The 14,868-nt window shown below is 42.5% G+C and overlaps 1 protein-coding gene across 3 annotated transcripts in view; it reads right to left on the bottom strand.

The window, feature by feature from the left end:
• Positions 1-14,868, bottom strand: part of TRABD2A (TraB domain containing 2A) — a 74,902-nt gene that overhangs the window by 39,128 nt on the left and 20,906 nt on the right. For all 3 annotated transcript variants that reach the window (XM_053371334.1, XM_053371333.1, XM_053371336.1), the window contains exon 2: positions 11,422-11,982. In XM_053371334.1, the coding sequence (XP_053227309.1) occupies positions 11,422-11,982 (561 nt within the window). The remainder of the gene's footprint in view (positions 1-11,421; positions 11,983-14,868) is intronic.

Below are 14,868 nucleotides of genomic sequence, written 5' to 3'. Positions count from 1 at the left end.
GGGCTTACTTTCAGCCAGAACTCAGCGGAACTCAGTTTTGGCACCTCTCAGGTTGGCACCATTGCCATTGTAAGAGAACAAGGGAGGCGTTCATGGCGAGTCCTAGCACCTCTTTTTCTAGAAAAATAGCACTGGATGTAGTAATGGACAAGATGAGGATCAATAAACAAGACTCAATCCAGAGAAGACAGTAGTGCTTTTTGTCCACAGCCAGCCATTCCTTTAGGAACTTGGCCCTCCAGCTGTTTTTGGACTACAACTCCCACCATCCCTAGCTAACAGGACCAGTGCCCAGGGAACTGTAGTCCCAAAACAGCTGGAGGGCCAAGTGTGGCCATCAGTGCATTAGGCAAACCAAGGCAACTGCCTTAGGCAGCAGGTGTGAGGAAATTGATGCTCCTTGACGGACCATCCCCACTCCATCCCACCTGGCCAGTTGTACGGCTCTTGATGTCTGCTTTCCCCTGCCAATCTCTAGGAAGATCCAAGAGGGACCTCAGGGCACGGCATTCTTGACAAGGTGACCATGAAAGTGCCTGTGCTGACATTACGCTGATTTGAAACCCCTCTGCTCCCAGGGATTTTAGGTACCATCAGCTGCAAACCACCGCAGCAGCACAGGCGCTTTCATGGCCACCCTGCTTAGCATATACCTCACTCCAAGGACCCCAAATGACCTTTTTAGAGTGAAGAAGAATGGTGGAGGGCAGCTGAATCTCTTGGTGGGTGACAAGACGAGTGGCTCTGAAAAAGTTGTGCACCCCTCTTAATGATCAAGTCTGCAGGCTGGTTTCTCCCACTTGTTTCATCACCCCAAGCTCTCCACTTGGCTTTACTAGCTGGGAGACAGCAGTTGGGAGTTTTGTCCAACACCTGAGCTCCTTTCCCTTAGTGGGCCAAAAATAAATATGAAAAATTAGCCCATGATTGTCCAGATGCTACAGCCTAGTCTGGTCTTGGTATGGGCTTTTCCAAGTGGTTGTTCCTAGTTGCTCCAGCTATCTATGGTTGCTTACTTTTCTTGATGACACTAGGCCTGACATGACAGCTCTACAAATCCTGGGAGTGGGAAAATGGCCCCAAGATTATCTGTCCACTGTTGTTGGCTTCCTTGCTGCTCTCTGTTCAGAAGACAATATAGTGTTGTGGTGGGAATGTAAGAAGGTAAAATGCTTTTGGGAAATGATTTATAATGAATTGAAGAAAATGTTGAAATATACATTTGTTAAGAAACCAGAAGCATTTTTACTAGGCATTACAGGTAATGAGATAAATAAGAAAGAAAATAAGTTATTTTTATATGCAGTGACAGCAGCAAGAATATTAATGGCCCAGAAATGGAAACAGGAGGAATTACCTACGATAGAAGAATGGAGAACTAAAATGATGGATTATGCAGAACTGGACAGAATGACAGGAAGGATCCGGAATCGACAAGACCAAAGATTTACAGAAGGTTGGGAAAAGTTTATCCAATATATGCAAAAACTGAGTGATAATAACATTACGTTTGTAAGCTTTAAGGAAGCTCTGTGAGGGGAAAGGGTTAAAAGGGCAGAAATGTGTAAAAAGTAACAATAGGAAGGAATGGCAGACAAATTGAGGGAAGTCAAAAAAGAGAAGTAAGATGTAATTAAGATGTATGGAATGTATAAATTTGTAAACTAATAAAAATATAATATTAAAAAAAAACAGAAGACAATATAGTGTGCACCTACCTAACTTTCAACTCAAGCTACCAATTCCTGAGTCATAAAGGCTGCCTATGAATAAAACAGTACATACAAATTCAGTCTAATTACACTTTCCATAATAGCCATTTATGGACAACTGAAACAATGGAAACGTGTCAAATCAGAAGGAAAATCTAAAGAAATGATTTGCAAAACCAGCTGTCCCAAATTCAATTCATCACAAAAGTGAGCTTGATGCAATCAGAATTTCTAGACACCTCCCTTGCAATTGCTTTACACATTCATTATTTGAAAAGCACACATTGCAATCTAGATCGACATGAAATGAAGCCAGGAAAGGACCTGTTCTCTTGTTTGAATTATCTCAAACAAATCAGCAAGGGTTTGACATTCAGCCATTTGTTTCATCTGCCATTTGGATGCCACAGGCCTTGGTTGGAAGTCCTCCAACAGCTCACTCAGCGACATGGCTTGAAAGCAGAGATCCCGGTGTGGCTTGAAACTGATATTGAGGTGTCAGACATGCAAGCCCACAATGATTTCATGACATGAAAGGAGTTAGTCAAGGAGTTTTTCCATGGCATTGGAGACCCACGTCGCTTGCACGCATTCTCTCTCTTCCAGCACTCACAGCATAAAGAGCATAGAGTGACATTTTGGATGGGGAGTTGGTGACCATTACAACGTGCACTAAACGTTTTTTTTCAGAGCTGTTTTTAAAAATATAACTAGCCAAGGAAAAGTGCACCAATACAGAACAAACAAAAAACAAACAAAACCCCTCACAACAATAGTTTTATTTGCAAAGTTTCTGAGGGTCAAACTAGATAATTATGGACAAGCCAACTTTCACCGCACATCCAAAAAACAAAACAAAACCAGAAGAAGGGTGTAATGTGTAAAGGGTGCTTAATTCTTCTTGGTTGGATCTTGACAACCTACCACTGCCTGATACCACTGATCAGTTTTTCTTCATTTATTTTCTCCAGTTACTGCTTACAAAATAGAATTTTCAGCTATCATGGAGAATAATATAAAGTAAATTTCATATTGTGGTGAACTTTTGTACTCTGGACTTCAAATAGAAATTACTTTTTTTAAAAAAACAAACAAAAATCAGATAAGATTCTATGCATTTGTTCATTAGTGTCTCAGAACTATGCTGCAGATATGGGGAAAGTTTAAAACTTAAAGCCAATGTATCCTTATTGATCCTAGGTAGGTGTTCCCTATGACTAAGGCCATATAAAGCTGTAGGCACAGCCCACAACCCCGTTTCAGCCTGGCATCTGAACCTGGCCAGCTCGGCCAGCTCACAAAGTCTGTAATTTGGATGCTGAAGAGGAGAGAATGGTACAAACAAGGCAAAAAGAAATCCAACAGCAACACAAGGGCCCTGCTAGAAGATCCCAAGTGCCGAAATAACAGCAGGAGAGTGAGTAAATCATGAAAAAAATACACTGATGCCCCATGGATCCAGTTTGCACGTAACACTAAGCCATAGTTTAGGGCTACAAGAATGAGCCACGGTGAGCCTTGTGCTTTCATGCTTTCTCCCTTCTTTCCTCTCCCAGCAAAGCAGCAAGAAGGCTGGATGGTTCCACTTTCATTTTAGATAATTTAGAACTACATCTGAACCCTAAACTGTGGTTAACGGTGGTGAAAACGTCAGCTTTGAAAACCATACAGCTTTGTAAACTTTGGAACTGCTGTTTTGTAGCTTAGAATCTGCTGCATCAGAGGCATCAAATATTATTTGCAACCTGATGAAGTGGACTCTAGTCCACAAAAACTTATGCTATAATAAATGTTTTCCTATTTATGATGACACTGGATTGTTCTTGATGCAATGGATTAACATAGCTACACCTCTTCTGGAGGTTCTCTCAACAAATGAGAACGTAACGTGGGAAAGTCCTGATATAATTAATGGTGAAACTTCTAGGTATGAAAACGTAAGAGACCACCACATCAGTTTGGGAAATATCTACCAAGTTCCCGTGCTCTTCTACTGTGCAGAATTTAACTACATTCACATATCAACTCTCCTTTTCTTCTGAATCGACTAGCCAATGAGCCATTTGGAAACAATTATTTGGAGCAAATAGAGAGGCTTTTCTAGCATATAGGATCAGTCAGTTACCTCCATGCCTTTTAGGACAAAAATTGTTCAAGCCATCTCTCCGCATCTGTTATGTACTGAGTTGAAATCCCAGTTCCAGAGTATCACCAAGCCCTTTGAGCCATCACAAGATCTGAAGATGTCACAATAAGTAATCCCTGTGAACGTTATTTGTCGGGACGGGGTGGGGGAGAGAGAGAAGGGATCAGGAAAAGAACCTCAAGTTTGACGAGCAGTTGTTTGTGATCACACGCCATGACCAATGGCAAACTGAGAGAGACAAGAGTGCCTTTATCAAGGAGCCCTAAGCAAGCTCATAATTACTGGAAGTTATGAAAACATTACACTCCAGCTAGCAGGAACTATGGGCCACTGTGCAGATGGCATGTCTTTCCTAATCCAATGTGACAGCCTCCCCGACATGCTCAAAGCAGCCCTTTAAAGGATCCTAATGGTTCTGAAATCGTGGCAGCATTAGAAACCGCTTTCAGAGAAGAAGAATGTGGATTTGATATCCCGCCTTTCACTCCCCTTCAGGAGTCTCAAAGCGGCTAACAATCTCCTTTCCCTTCCTCCCCCACAACAAACACTCTGTGAGGTGAGTGAGGCTGAGAGACTTCAGAGAAGTGTGACTGGCCCAAGGTCACCCAGCAGCTGCATGTGGAGGAGCGGAGATGCGAATCTGGTTCCCCAGATTACATGACTACCACTCTTATGGTCTTATGGGTCTGCCGTTGAGTTGCCCCGGCTCACAGTCCATTCAAACCGAGAATAAACTTCTCCCCTCATCCACATTCGGGAGCACAAAAGTAGAAAATCCAGGACTACATTTTGCAAGTAAACATTCTCTGCCCACCAAGAATGTACTTTGAACGCTGGTCTGGTTGATTTGGCAAGGACTGAGGCAACACTTAGAATGTCATGCAGCTCTACGCGTCAGGCCCAGCCAGCACCAATTTTTTGAAAGAGCAGCCTATTCCAATTCAAATAATGATGATGCTCTTGTCTAGACTTTTTCTGCTTTAGCTCTCTTAAGAGCTCCGAACGCAACACAGCAATTTCAGTTTCTAAATTTGTCGTGCAAATGGATTGAATAGCTGCGGCGATTAAAACAGAGGATCTGCCAGAAAACAAAAAAGATTGCTACACAGGGAACAGTTTTGACACTTTGAAGAAATGGGGCTATTATGACAATGGAGCAAGCACTGACTGTGTCCCCCAAATAATTTAATGGAAATATGTAAGTAGTGTTTGTATTGTTATGAGTTTGTGGGTGCCAGATACCTACAATTCAACAAGTAGGGCTGGGTGATGTCTGATTTCCAACTCTCTTCGCTAGATACCTCCCTGTGACCAACATTAGCTCTAAAAACAAATGCATCCCTCCATGTACCAGATTAGCAATGCTTGCTGGAAGGAGCAAAGAGAGAAGAAACACCATGGTGCTCCTGTAGAAGCCTTCGCCTGCCCCACCTGCAATAAAACATGTCTCTCCCATATTGGTTTCTACAGCCACAGCAGTTTTGACTTTACTGCCCAAAGGCCAACTCTTCCATTGTCTCTCAAGACAGACGGATGCCAACAACCTCCATGTACTATGCAGCACACAAAAATGGCACTTGAAAAAGCACATTTATGCATATTTTTAACTCCTTTAGGAGACACTTTGCAACAGCTAAAGCTTGAAGTATTTCAACTTCAGCTAAGAGATAATCCAGGATCTGGGCACATGCAGCAATCTAGCTAATTCTGTTACAGCAGGGCAACGCGACTTCCAGAAATTTACAAGGCTGGTTACATAAATCTTCCTTAACACCATTATAGGACAGAGTAGAGATTACAATACATCTCTAACCTAAACATTGTTACATGCTCAACTTTAACTGACTGGATTGGATTGAAGCGGAGCAGATCACATTTTCTCCAGCTTCAAAATGCACTGACAGCTATAAGAAACGAGCCCCTCCTCCCCTCCCCAAATACTTGGCTGTTCACATTTGACCTTCACACACACACAGCAAATGTATTAATGAATCCAGTGCAAAGACTGAGAGACTGCAACTAAGCATTAAAAGCAAAAAGTGTGCTTCCTAAGAGATATCTTAGGTCAAACTGCTGATGAATACCTAAATAGATTTCATTTTCTCCCCAGTTGTTCAACTGAAGAACACCACATACCTGTTGTTCTTGTTTTTTGCAGTCTTCGAAAAACAGACCAATTGCAAACTGAAATATAGTGTATATTATATACATTGTGTACAATATTACCATGCAAGTGGTGTTTGATAAATTTTGTGTGGAGGGCTCTAAAGGTTTGAAGAGATTAGCCTCAACCATATATAATTTATTGATCAAAAGCAAATTTGAGTATGGAGTAGAATTGAAGATAGCTTGGGAATCCGACAGGTGTGAAATTTAGTGCAGTGGAATGGAAATCTATGTGGCCACATCTCAAAAATTGTCTCAGCAAGGTTGCAACATATGAATAAATCTCTCCCGCTTAGGTGCTATCCAGTAACAGGGCGAATTGTTCCATTTAAGGTGGCAACGTAATACAGTTAAGACTTTTTGAGGAGGGCCTTTTTAACAGTTAGTGGTATTACAACCTTGCATCCAACCTCCAGCTTACTCTACTTACAGAACACAATAAAAAGGTAGTGCGTAAGGACCTCCCTGGGACGCAGGTGGCGCTGTGGGTTAAACCACAGAGCCTAGGACTTGCCGATCAGAAGGTCGGTGGTTCGAATGCCCGTGATGGGGTGAGTTCCCGTTGCTCGGTCCCTGCTCCTGCCAACCTAGCAGTTCGAAAGCACCTCAAAGTGCAAGTAGATAAATAGGTACTGCTCCGGCAGGAAGGTAAACGGCGTTTCCGTGCACTGCTCTGGTTCGCCAGAAGCGGCTTAGTCATGCTGGCCACATGACCTGGAAGCTGTATGCCGGCTCCCTTGGCCAATAAAGCGAGATGAGCGCCGCAACCCCAGAGTCGGTCACGACTGGACCTAATGGTCAGGGGTCCCTTTACCTTTTAAGGACTTCATAATAAATCTCTTTGTGGAAGCTCAAAGGTAAATAGGACATTTCTGGAAATCTAAAGGAGGTTTTCCCATTCAACAATGGTACTACAAGACATGGCAGTCAGCACCAGCTGAAAAGCTGACAGGTAGTTGTAGAATTGTTGGGAGAGAAGGGAATGAAATATAGCAGGAGAACGCTCACGAAGTACAGATCCCTTTCATTATGTAAAATCAGCCATAAATAAGAAGTGCAAGCCCCCAACTCAATTGCCCAGTAGACTTGATGGCCCTTGTCGTCCCCTTCCAACTCTACAACTTTTATGGGGTTGGGGGGGGTGGCTTGTAGAATCTTTACTAGTTTTTGCTGGGACTGTGTGCCACCGATAAAACCATTCATTGCCTGTATTACTTGAAGACTTGATTCAAGATAACTGTTGTTCATTTCAAGCAAACAGTTCTTAACAAAGTATTTACAGGCAATAATGCAATGCAAGTATAAGCATTATGTGGTGGTAGTGGTGGGGAATCACTGCAGTGAAACACAAAGTAGATGACCCAAATCATGAATTGCATGGAGGCAGTAAATAACAAGCCACTGTTTGAAACCAAATTCGTGAGAAATAGTATTTTCCATACGCAAGCAACTTGTGGAATCTATTCTAAAGAGGCGTGGCAAAAGTCAGCAATTTAACTGCAGCCAGATAAAGCAATATTTTTAAAAAAATTTCAGATTATCTTCACAAGAGGTCATGAAAATTATGGACTGGCCTAACCACTGCTCTGGAAGAGTCCAGGAGGGTGTGACACTATCTGTCAACTGATCAGTGAAATTGGATTTGACATGAACCAAGAGGCAAATATGTCCTGTTAGACTTACTATTCAGTGGTGTCTTGTGCTACTAGGGCGTGTCACTTTAGGGAGTGAAATTTCAGGGAGTGCAAATTTCTCCAGGGAAGGGTCTTAAAATAAGTTTTTTGGTGTGAGGAATAAGTCCGCTATTATTTTTGTGATTGGTAAGTCTACGTTTGACAACGAAGCACATAAACTGGTTCCGGAAAACCAAAGAATATTAATTTTACCTTCTGAAAATGTCAGGCAATTCATCGTCAACATCATCATAAATATTAATATATAACTGCAAGTACTTGGTGATCATTTTTTACGATTTCTATGCAACACAACACATTATGTTATGTTTTGCAACATAATGTGCAACACATTATGGCATTGCAGGGTTTCAACCCCATTTTAAAGGCCTTGTGTCAATTGTTGAGTGTGTGTGTGTTGTTGGTTGTGTGTGTGTTCGTGTGTTTTCAGTAAAACAAAAGTGCTAGTGCCCTACACCAGCCACTGGAAAAATGCCCCCTATTTCTTCTGAACTCTCCCCCTTTCCCAGCTCGATAATTCAATCTCCAGTCCTGCTGACCTAGTTTATCCCAGGAAGGGAAATGTTTACATGAATATAAAATGCAATGTGCTTTTCATTTATTCAAAATAATATTTTCAATGCTGTACTGTTTAAACACATGCAAACACACAACCCTAGTACTGAAAAGGCGTATTTATATTTACTGAACAAAACACATCCATATGCTGCATGAAAACTGTAATGAGCCATGTTCAATTGTATCATGACTCATCACTTGGTTCAGTGAGGTTGGATTGCTATGCAGTTGTTTCTTCAAAAGCAGTAGTTCGTGTACTTAATTTATTTATTTTTAGTTAAGTCTTATCAATCCATCAGCATAAACAATTTGACTTGGTGCAGAAATACACACTAATTCAGACTCTATGGTTTGCAGTGTGCACAGTTCATTACCCTGGCGGGTTCTCTAAGGACAGTGGAGCAGCAAGCTTTGACTCAAACTGAATTTCGACAAGATAAGATAAACGTTCTTTTAAAACACATACACACACACAACCCCACTGGATCCAGGTCTTGTCCTTTAAAACAATTTTTAAATCAAACTTTTAGAAGGCTTGCTGTCTCTGCCTGTTCCTCCAGGAGGTGCTGCTGTCACCAATAAGGTGCCACTCAGTGGCGCTCAGGAGCTGGTGATAAGGAGGGTGGAACGGAGAGGAGGGTCAACCACTGCCCCAGGGTTTGGATCAGCAGTTGAATGAGCTTAAAGCACCCAAGAGGGAGAAAGGGTTTTCAAAATGTGTACATTTGTAAGAGAGCTCCAACAGTTGGGGGATAATAATAATAATTTTTTATTTATACCCCGCCCTTCCCAGTTCAGAAAACCGGGCTCAGGGCGGCTAACAACAAATTTAAAACACTTAATTGATGCAACAACAAAAAAAGCATAAAATACAGTATAAAACGTGAATAACAATAAATTCAGAATTCAAAAATCAATTTGGGGGAAAATCCATCCAATAAACATTAGATGATCACCAGGGCTAGCTGGCTAAATTAGTCCTATTTGGGCCAGCGAGGAGACCAGGGGAGAATTAGCTTTGGGATTCCAGAGCGGGTAATCTTCATAAAAAGGAGAGGGGGAGGGAAGGGGGGGAGATCAGGCTAAGTTCAAATTGAAAGCCAGACAGAATAGCTCTGTCTTATCCTGCAGGGCCCTGGTCTCATGGGACAGAGCATTCCACCAGGTCGGAGCCATCACTGAGAAGGCCCTGGCCCCGGTGGAGGATAATCTGACTTCCTCAGGGCCCAGGACCTCTAAGCTATGGTTATTCATGGACCTTATTCATGGATAGACAGGTGGCTTTCCCCCTGCTCCTAGAGGAGTCTGTGGCTCACTGGAATCCAGGTGCTTCCTTTCCACCAGCCTCTCAGTCACAGAATTGTAGAGTTGGAAGGCTCCCGTCGGGTCATGTAGTCCAACCCCCTAGGATGCAGTTTTTAAATGGCACACAGCGTGCAGAGAAATGGTTTTCTCCCTCTCTCAGGACACTGAGAACTTGGGGACCACCCAGTGAAGCTGAATGTTGCAAGACTGAAAGAGAGATGACAGAAAGTCCTTCATGCAGCACATAGTTAAAACTATGGAACTTGCTTTTCACGGGGGACAGTAATGGCCACCAACTTGGATGGCTTTAAAAGTGGATTAGACAAATTCGTGAAAGAGGAGAGGGCTATCGAAGGCCAGGATGGTGATGATCTGCCTCCACACTCAGAAGCGGTGATGCAGAATACAGAAACCACAGGAGGGGATAGGGCTCTTGCGCTCAAATCCTGCTTCCGATAATGGGCATCTGGTTGGTCACTGTGAGAACAGGACGCTGGACTAGATATAAGGCCATTGGTCGGATCCAGCACACTCTCCTTCTGTTCTTAAGGGAGTAATTATTACCCAAGGAGAATTACCCTTTTTCCATTGCCAGATTTACCACGGACTTTGCAATTGGAGAAAGTAGGAGAATTTTTTTTCGAATGGAAAATAGAAGTATACAGAAAACTATCCATTTTTCCATCTTACTGTAGGTTTTGTTTCATTTGGAAAAGTAAAATTTTATTTTATGGTTTTTCATTGTTTACATTTTGAATTCGATATATATGGGGGCACAAAAATCTTTTAAGTGCTTAGGGCCTCTAAAGGTCTTAATCCGACCCTGTGTCAAGTGACCCACGTTCTTTGCCCACACAGTTTGAAATCAAACCAGCAAGGGAATGGGCGCAACATGGTCGTGCTGTGTCTTCCCAACTGCCCACAATCATACAGACATCACTTTTGGCAGGGAGCTATGTCCTTACCTGCCCCACACCTGATGTCTTATACGAAGCTGGGTGTAGGGCAGGTGGGTGTAGCTCATCAGAAACTGATTCATGGGGCAAATGAGGAGGACATGTGGGTCTAATTAGGCACATGGGTGGGAGGCTCCCCACTAGTGGGCTACAGAAAACTACAACTCCCAAAGACGGTTTGACAAGTTGAACTGGTTAAACATTCAGGTAGGTAACAGTGTTGGTCTGACGCAGTCAAAATAAATTAAAAAATTGTCCAGTAGCACCTTAGAGACCAACTAAGTTTGTTCTGGGTATAAGGTGCTACTGGATAATTTTTTAATTGGTTTAACATGTTTGCTATTAGTCAATGTGCACTCCAACATGTTGCATTCTTGAACGTATTCCATGATATCCTATACTGAAAGGTGCCCTTCCTAAGTAAATCCATGCCGTGTTGCTATCAGGGTTACTAAGCACTTTGCCAAATACCCTATTTAAGTTGAAAGCAGCAGTTGCCAATGATTAATTAGGAAGTCAAACACAACATGAGGAAGCAGGCAAAACCCAGCTTTCTGCAACTGGAGGAGAGATGCATCTATCTACATGTTTCAGCAACCAGAAATTTCAAATCCTGAGGGTCTTAGTAGAGTGTTCTCCTATGGTCCGGACCTCCTAAGGCCGGGACATTTGCTTCTTTGACAAGAAGCAAAGTTCTGGAATCTCCCTAAGGAGCATTCCAGAGTTCCAATGCAAGAAGCCAATTCAAATATTTTGCCCACTTTGTGGTCTCTGCCCCCCAACCTCCAATGAAAGGGGAATGTGGATTGCCAGCTAAGAATGATCAAAGCACAGATTGTAGGATGTATAGGACAGTAGGAGAAGAAAACTTCAGTTTCCCTTACCTGGGAGAAACTGAGGCCGTTCAGTGGGTGGCATTGCTCCTCTACTTTTTCCACTGCCCCGGTCTGCTTTCGAAGGCGTTCAGCTTCCTGGGCGAGGTAGAGATCCAAGACAGGTACACCACGTGACTTAATGTCCACCTCAGTCAGAGAATTCACCATCAGCATGACCCATACCGGCCTTTTCCTCTCCCAGTTGCCTGCGATGGCATTGAAGAGATAGTCAGCATACAGGCCTTTGCCCCGTTGGTCTGGAGTCATCCAGGAAGGCATCATGAGCTTGACGTATTCCAAGTGGCGCTTGAGCCGGCGGTAAATGTCCCTGGGGAGCACATCCTGAAGGTTTTCGCCCTGTGGCAGGAGCTGGCAACTGGTAAGAGCAGAGATGGTGTAGGGATCGGTGAGGTCCAATTCAAAGTAGACAATATGGCTCTGCTGGAAGGCCCTCTTGGAGTTGTCAGGGATAAAATCCCAGACCCGGGTATACGGGACGTGAATGGTACCAAAAAAGTAGGACGGCGGGTCTCTTTTTATAGTCCACAGGAAGGAGTTCAGCTCACTTTGCTGAAGAGAAGGAAACACAACAATGAAAACAGGGCACTATATGGAGAGATAACATGGGAGATCCGTGTCAGTGGACAAGTTTTTTGGCTGGGTTCTAAAGTCACTGAGACAGTAGAGCTAGGCTTTGTGATTGCAGGTGCGGTGCTAATGTTAAATGGCATCAAAACTAGTCTCACCCCCCCCAAAAAAAAAATGAGTGGAAGAAAAAAGAATCTTACCTAGACATTAGAAACCAGCAACTATTCCCTCAATGACCAGCTACACAAGAGATTGCAGAAACAGAAAAAGTAATCTCTGAGGCAAGCAGAAGGATTGGCTAACCAGTCTAAGGCAAGCTGAATTACAAATGGACATTTAAAGTTCACGGCAATAAGCAACGTACACACATATTTTATACGAAAACAATGCATTTCTCTAAATATATATCCTTTTGATAACAGAAAGGTTTGGGTTTTTTTGTGTAAAAGCACAGAAATACCTACCCCCAATATTTTTTAAAAATGTATTTTGAAGAGCCAGAACTTTAGTTTCATTTCAGTAAACGTGCAAGTGATTTTGTAAAACATCAAAGTCCCCAACATTTCCCAATATGAAAAAATTGTGACACTTCAAACATCCCATATTTGCTTTTATTAGTTCAAAAATCTAATACTAAGAGACTAACCTAACTTAAAGATAAAGGCAAATGATTTTTTAAAAAAAAAAGAAAAGAAAAACAAAACAACTATTTTATGTGGTGATAAGATGAATGAAGATAACTGAAAATCCAGAAAGGCGAGAAGTGTCACCTACCCACTTAAAAGCAAACAAAGAGTCCTGAAAGCCGCCACAGGCTTGGAGAGGGTTGGAAGGTCAACACTCCTTTGTTTTAAACAAGCCTGATCTTTATGTGACAAAGAGCACACATAAGGATCCAAGTCTATCTAAAAGACATCGCAGAAAGAAAAGGTATTGCCCCCTGGACCGCTCAGAATTTCATTAACTCCCTTCTCTGTTTTCAAATCTAATGTATTGAAAGCCCCATGATGAGACAAAGACCTGTGTTTAGGATGAATGTCCTATGCAGGGCATTGGTGATGACTGTCAAGACTCTCTGCACTGCAAATTTAAAACTAAATTTTGTGGTTGGGGTGAGGGGAGGGGAGGTCAGTCAGCTTACACCACCAGAACTGCTCTTCCCTCATAATAGGTTTTTTTCTAAACCCTGCATAACAAAACAGGGGTTTGAATGGGAGCAAAAAAAAAAATGAAACCCATGCAGAGCGCTTAGGTGGGTATCCCTCAAGTACTTTTCTATACAGTGGTACCTCAGGTTACAAATGCTTCGGGTTATAAACACTTCAGGTTACAGACTCTACTAACCCAATAGTAGTACCTCGGGTTAAGAACTTTACCTCAGGATGAGAACAGAAATCGTGCAGCGGCATCAGGAGGCCCCATTAGCTAAAGTGGTACCTCAGGTTAAGAACAGTTTCAGGTTAAGAACGGACCTCCAGAACAAATTAAGTTCTTAACCAGAGGTACCACTGTACTTTATAAAGTCAAGAATATTACCACCTTCTTACAACCTGCGGCATAAAATGGGATCTGCGAAACATATGTGAAACCAAGAGGCAGTTGTTTCCATCATGATATCTAGCAATAACTAGGGACAATTGCCCTCTTAGACAAGGGGCTACTTTCTCAATGCAGGGGTAAGCCTAAGCCTGGCATGTACCACTTTGGAGCACAGGTGGGTGGGGGGGTTCTTATGTGCTCTTCCATGCAGAAAGTCAATAAAAGACTGACATGTCAGAAAGAATGGTTCTAGCTTAGCATTCTCCCCAACATGTTACTCTTCTATATGTAGGGACCAATTTGCTTTCTTCGATGGAGGGCATTTCCTTTATGTGACACCCCCCTCCACACACACACACACCTGCAGATTGAAGTGGTAAAGCCCAGGCTCAAGTTTACCATGCCAATGAGCAACTAGGATGTAGATAGGACAACATGAGGCCAATAGAAGCCAGGTCTCCCACAGGCTCCAGAGAGCATCAGCCATTGGCATCTATGGACTATGGACGGCTGCCAGAGCCTTTAATTTCCACAACAACTCTTAGAGCAACTTTCTTAGAGCAAAAAAGTACTATTTAGGGGATAAAATTATTGTTGCACAAGAGTGCCACATCAAAATCACTTTAATTCTGATTTGCTTGTGCATGACTGAATCTCATCTGCAAAACAGCGACAGTCTGGAAGTGACTTAAGTCATACTTCATATTTTTAGGTGCGCTCCTAAAAATCTGATGTGTGAAAAGGGCCTAGATCTACTTACTTACATCAGGTCCTTAGCCTGGAGGACAAACGTGGATATAGTTTACTTGGCCTTCTCATGTACCAGTCCTACTGAAATGAATCAGTGCTACATATAACTTTCCCCCATTTCATTTTGGCTTGCACACAGGCTTCGAGTGGCCTTTGGCAGCCGAGAGGTGTTCATTCCTTTCAGGGGAAAGCTATTTTGGCTGGCTCACTAATATGTTTTATTTTTTAGGCATTTAAAAATAGATGCAAACCTAATTCAAGGTATTTACAAAAAAGAAAACCAAAGAGTTCATCACCTCTTGCTGCCCTCCACCCACAAGGAAAGGATAAAATAGCATTTCTAGGTCCAAAACAGGAAGTAACATTCCATTCTAGAAAGAAACGTTTCCCGTGTCATTTGTTGGTAAGCGTATTCAGTGTTGTGGGTTCACAGGAATGTTTGAGAAGCAGCAAGCTTTTCTCGTTGATAATCCAAATGGGAACATATCTGAATGTAGTACCCTATAACCTGCCATCATTTTCACCTTCAAAGATAATCTGAAAACTGTTTAGTAGGAAACATTAGAGCAGCAATACTGC

Source organism: Podarcis raffonei, chromosome 17 (genome assembly GCF_027172205.1).
Source record: "Podarcis raffonei isolate rPodRaf1 chromosome 17, rPodRaf1.pri, whole genome shotgun sequence".
NCBI classification, from domain to species: domain Eukaryota; kingdom Metazoa; phylum Chordata; class Lepidosauria; order Squamata; family Lacertidae; genus Podarcis; species Podarcis raffonei.
The sequence above is the reverse complement of the archived record's forward strand: the minus strand, read 5'-3'. Positions and strand labels throughout refer to the sequence as shown.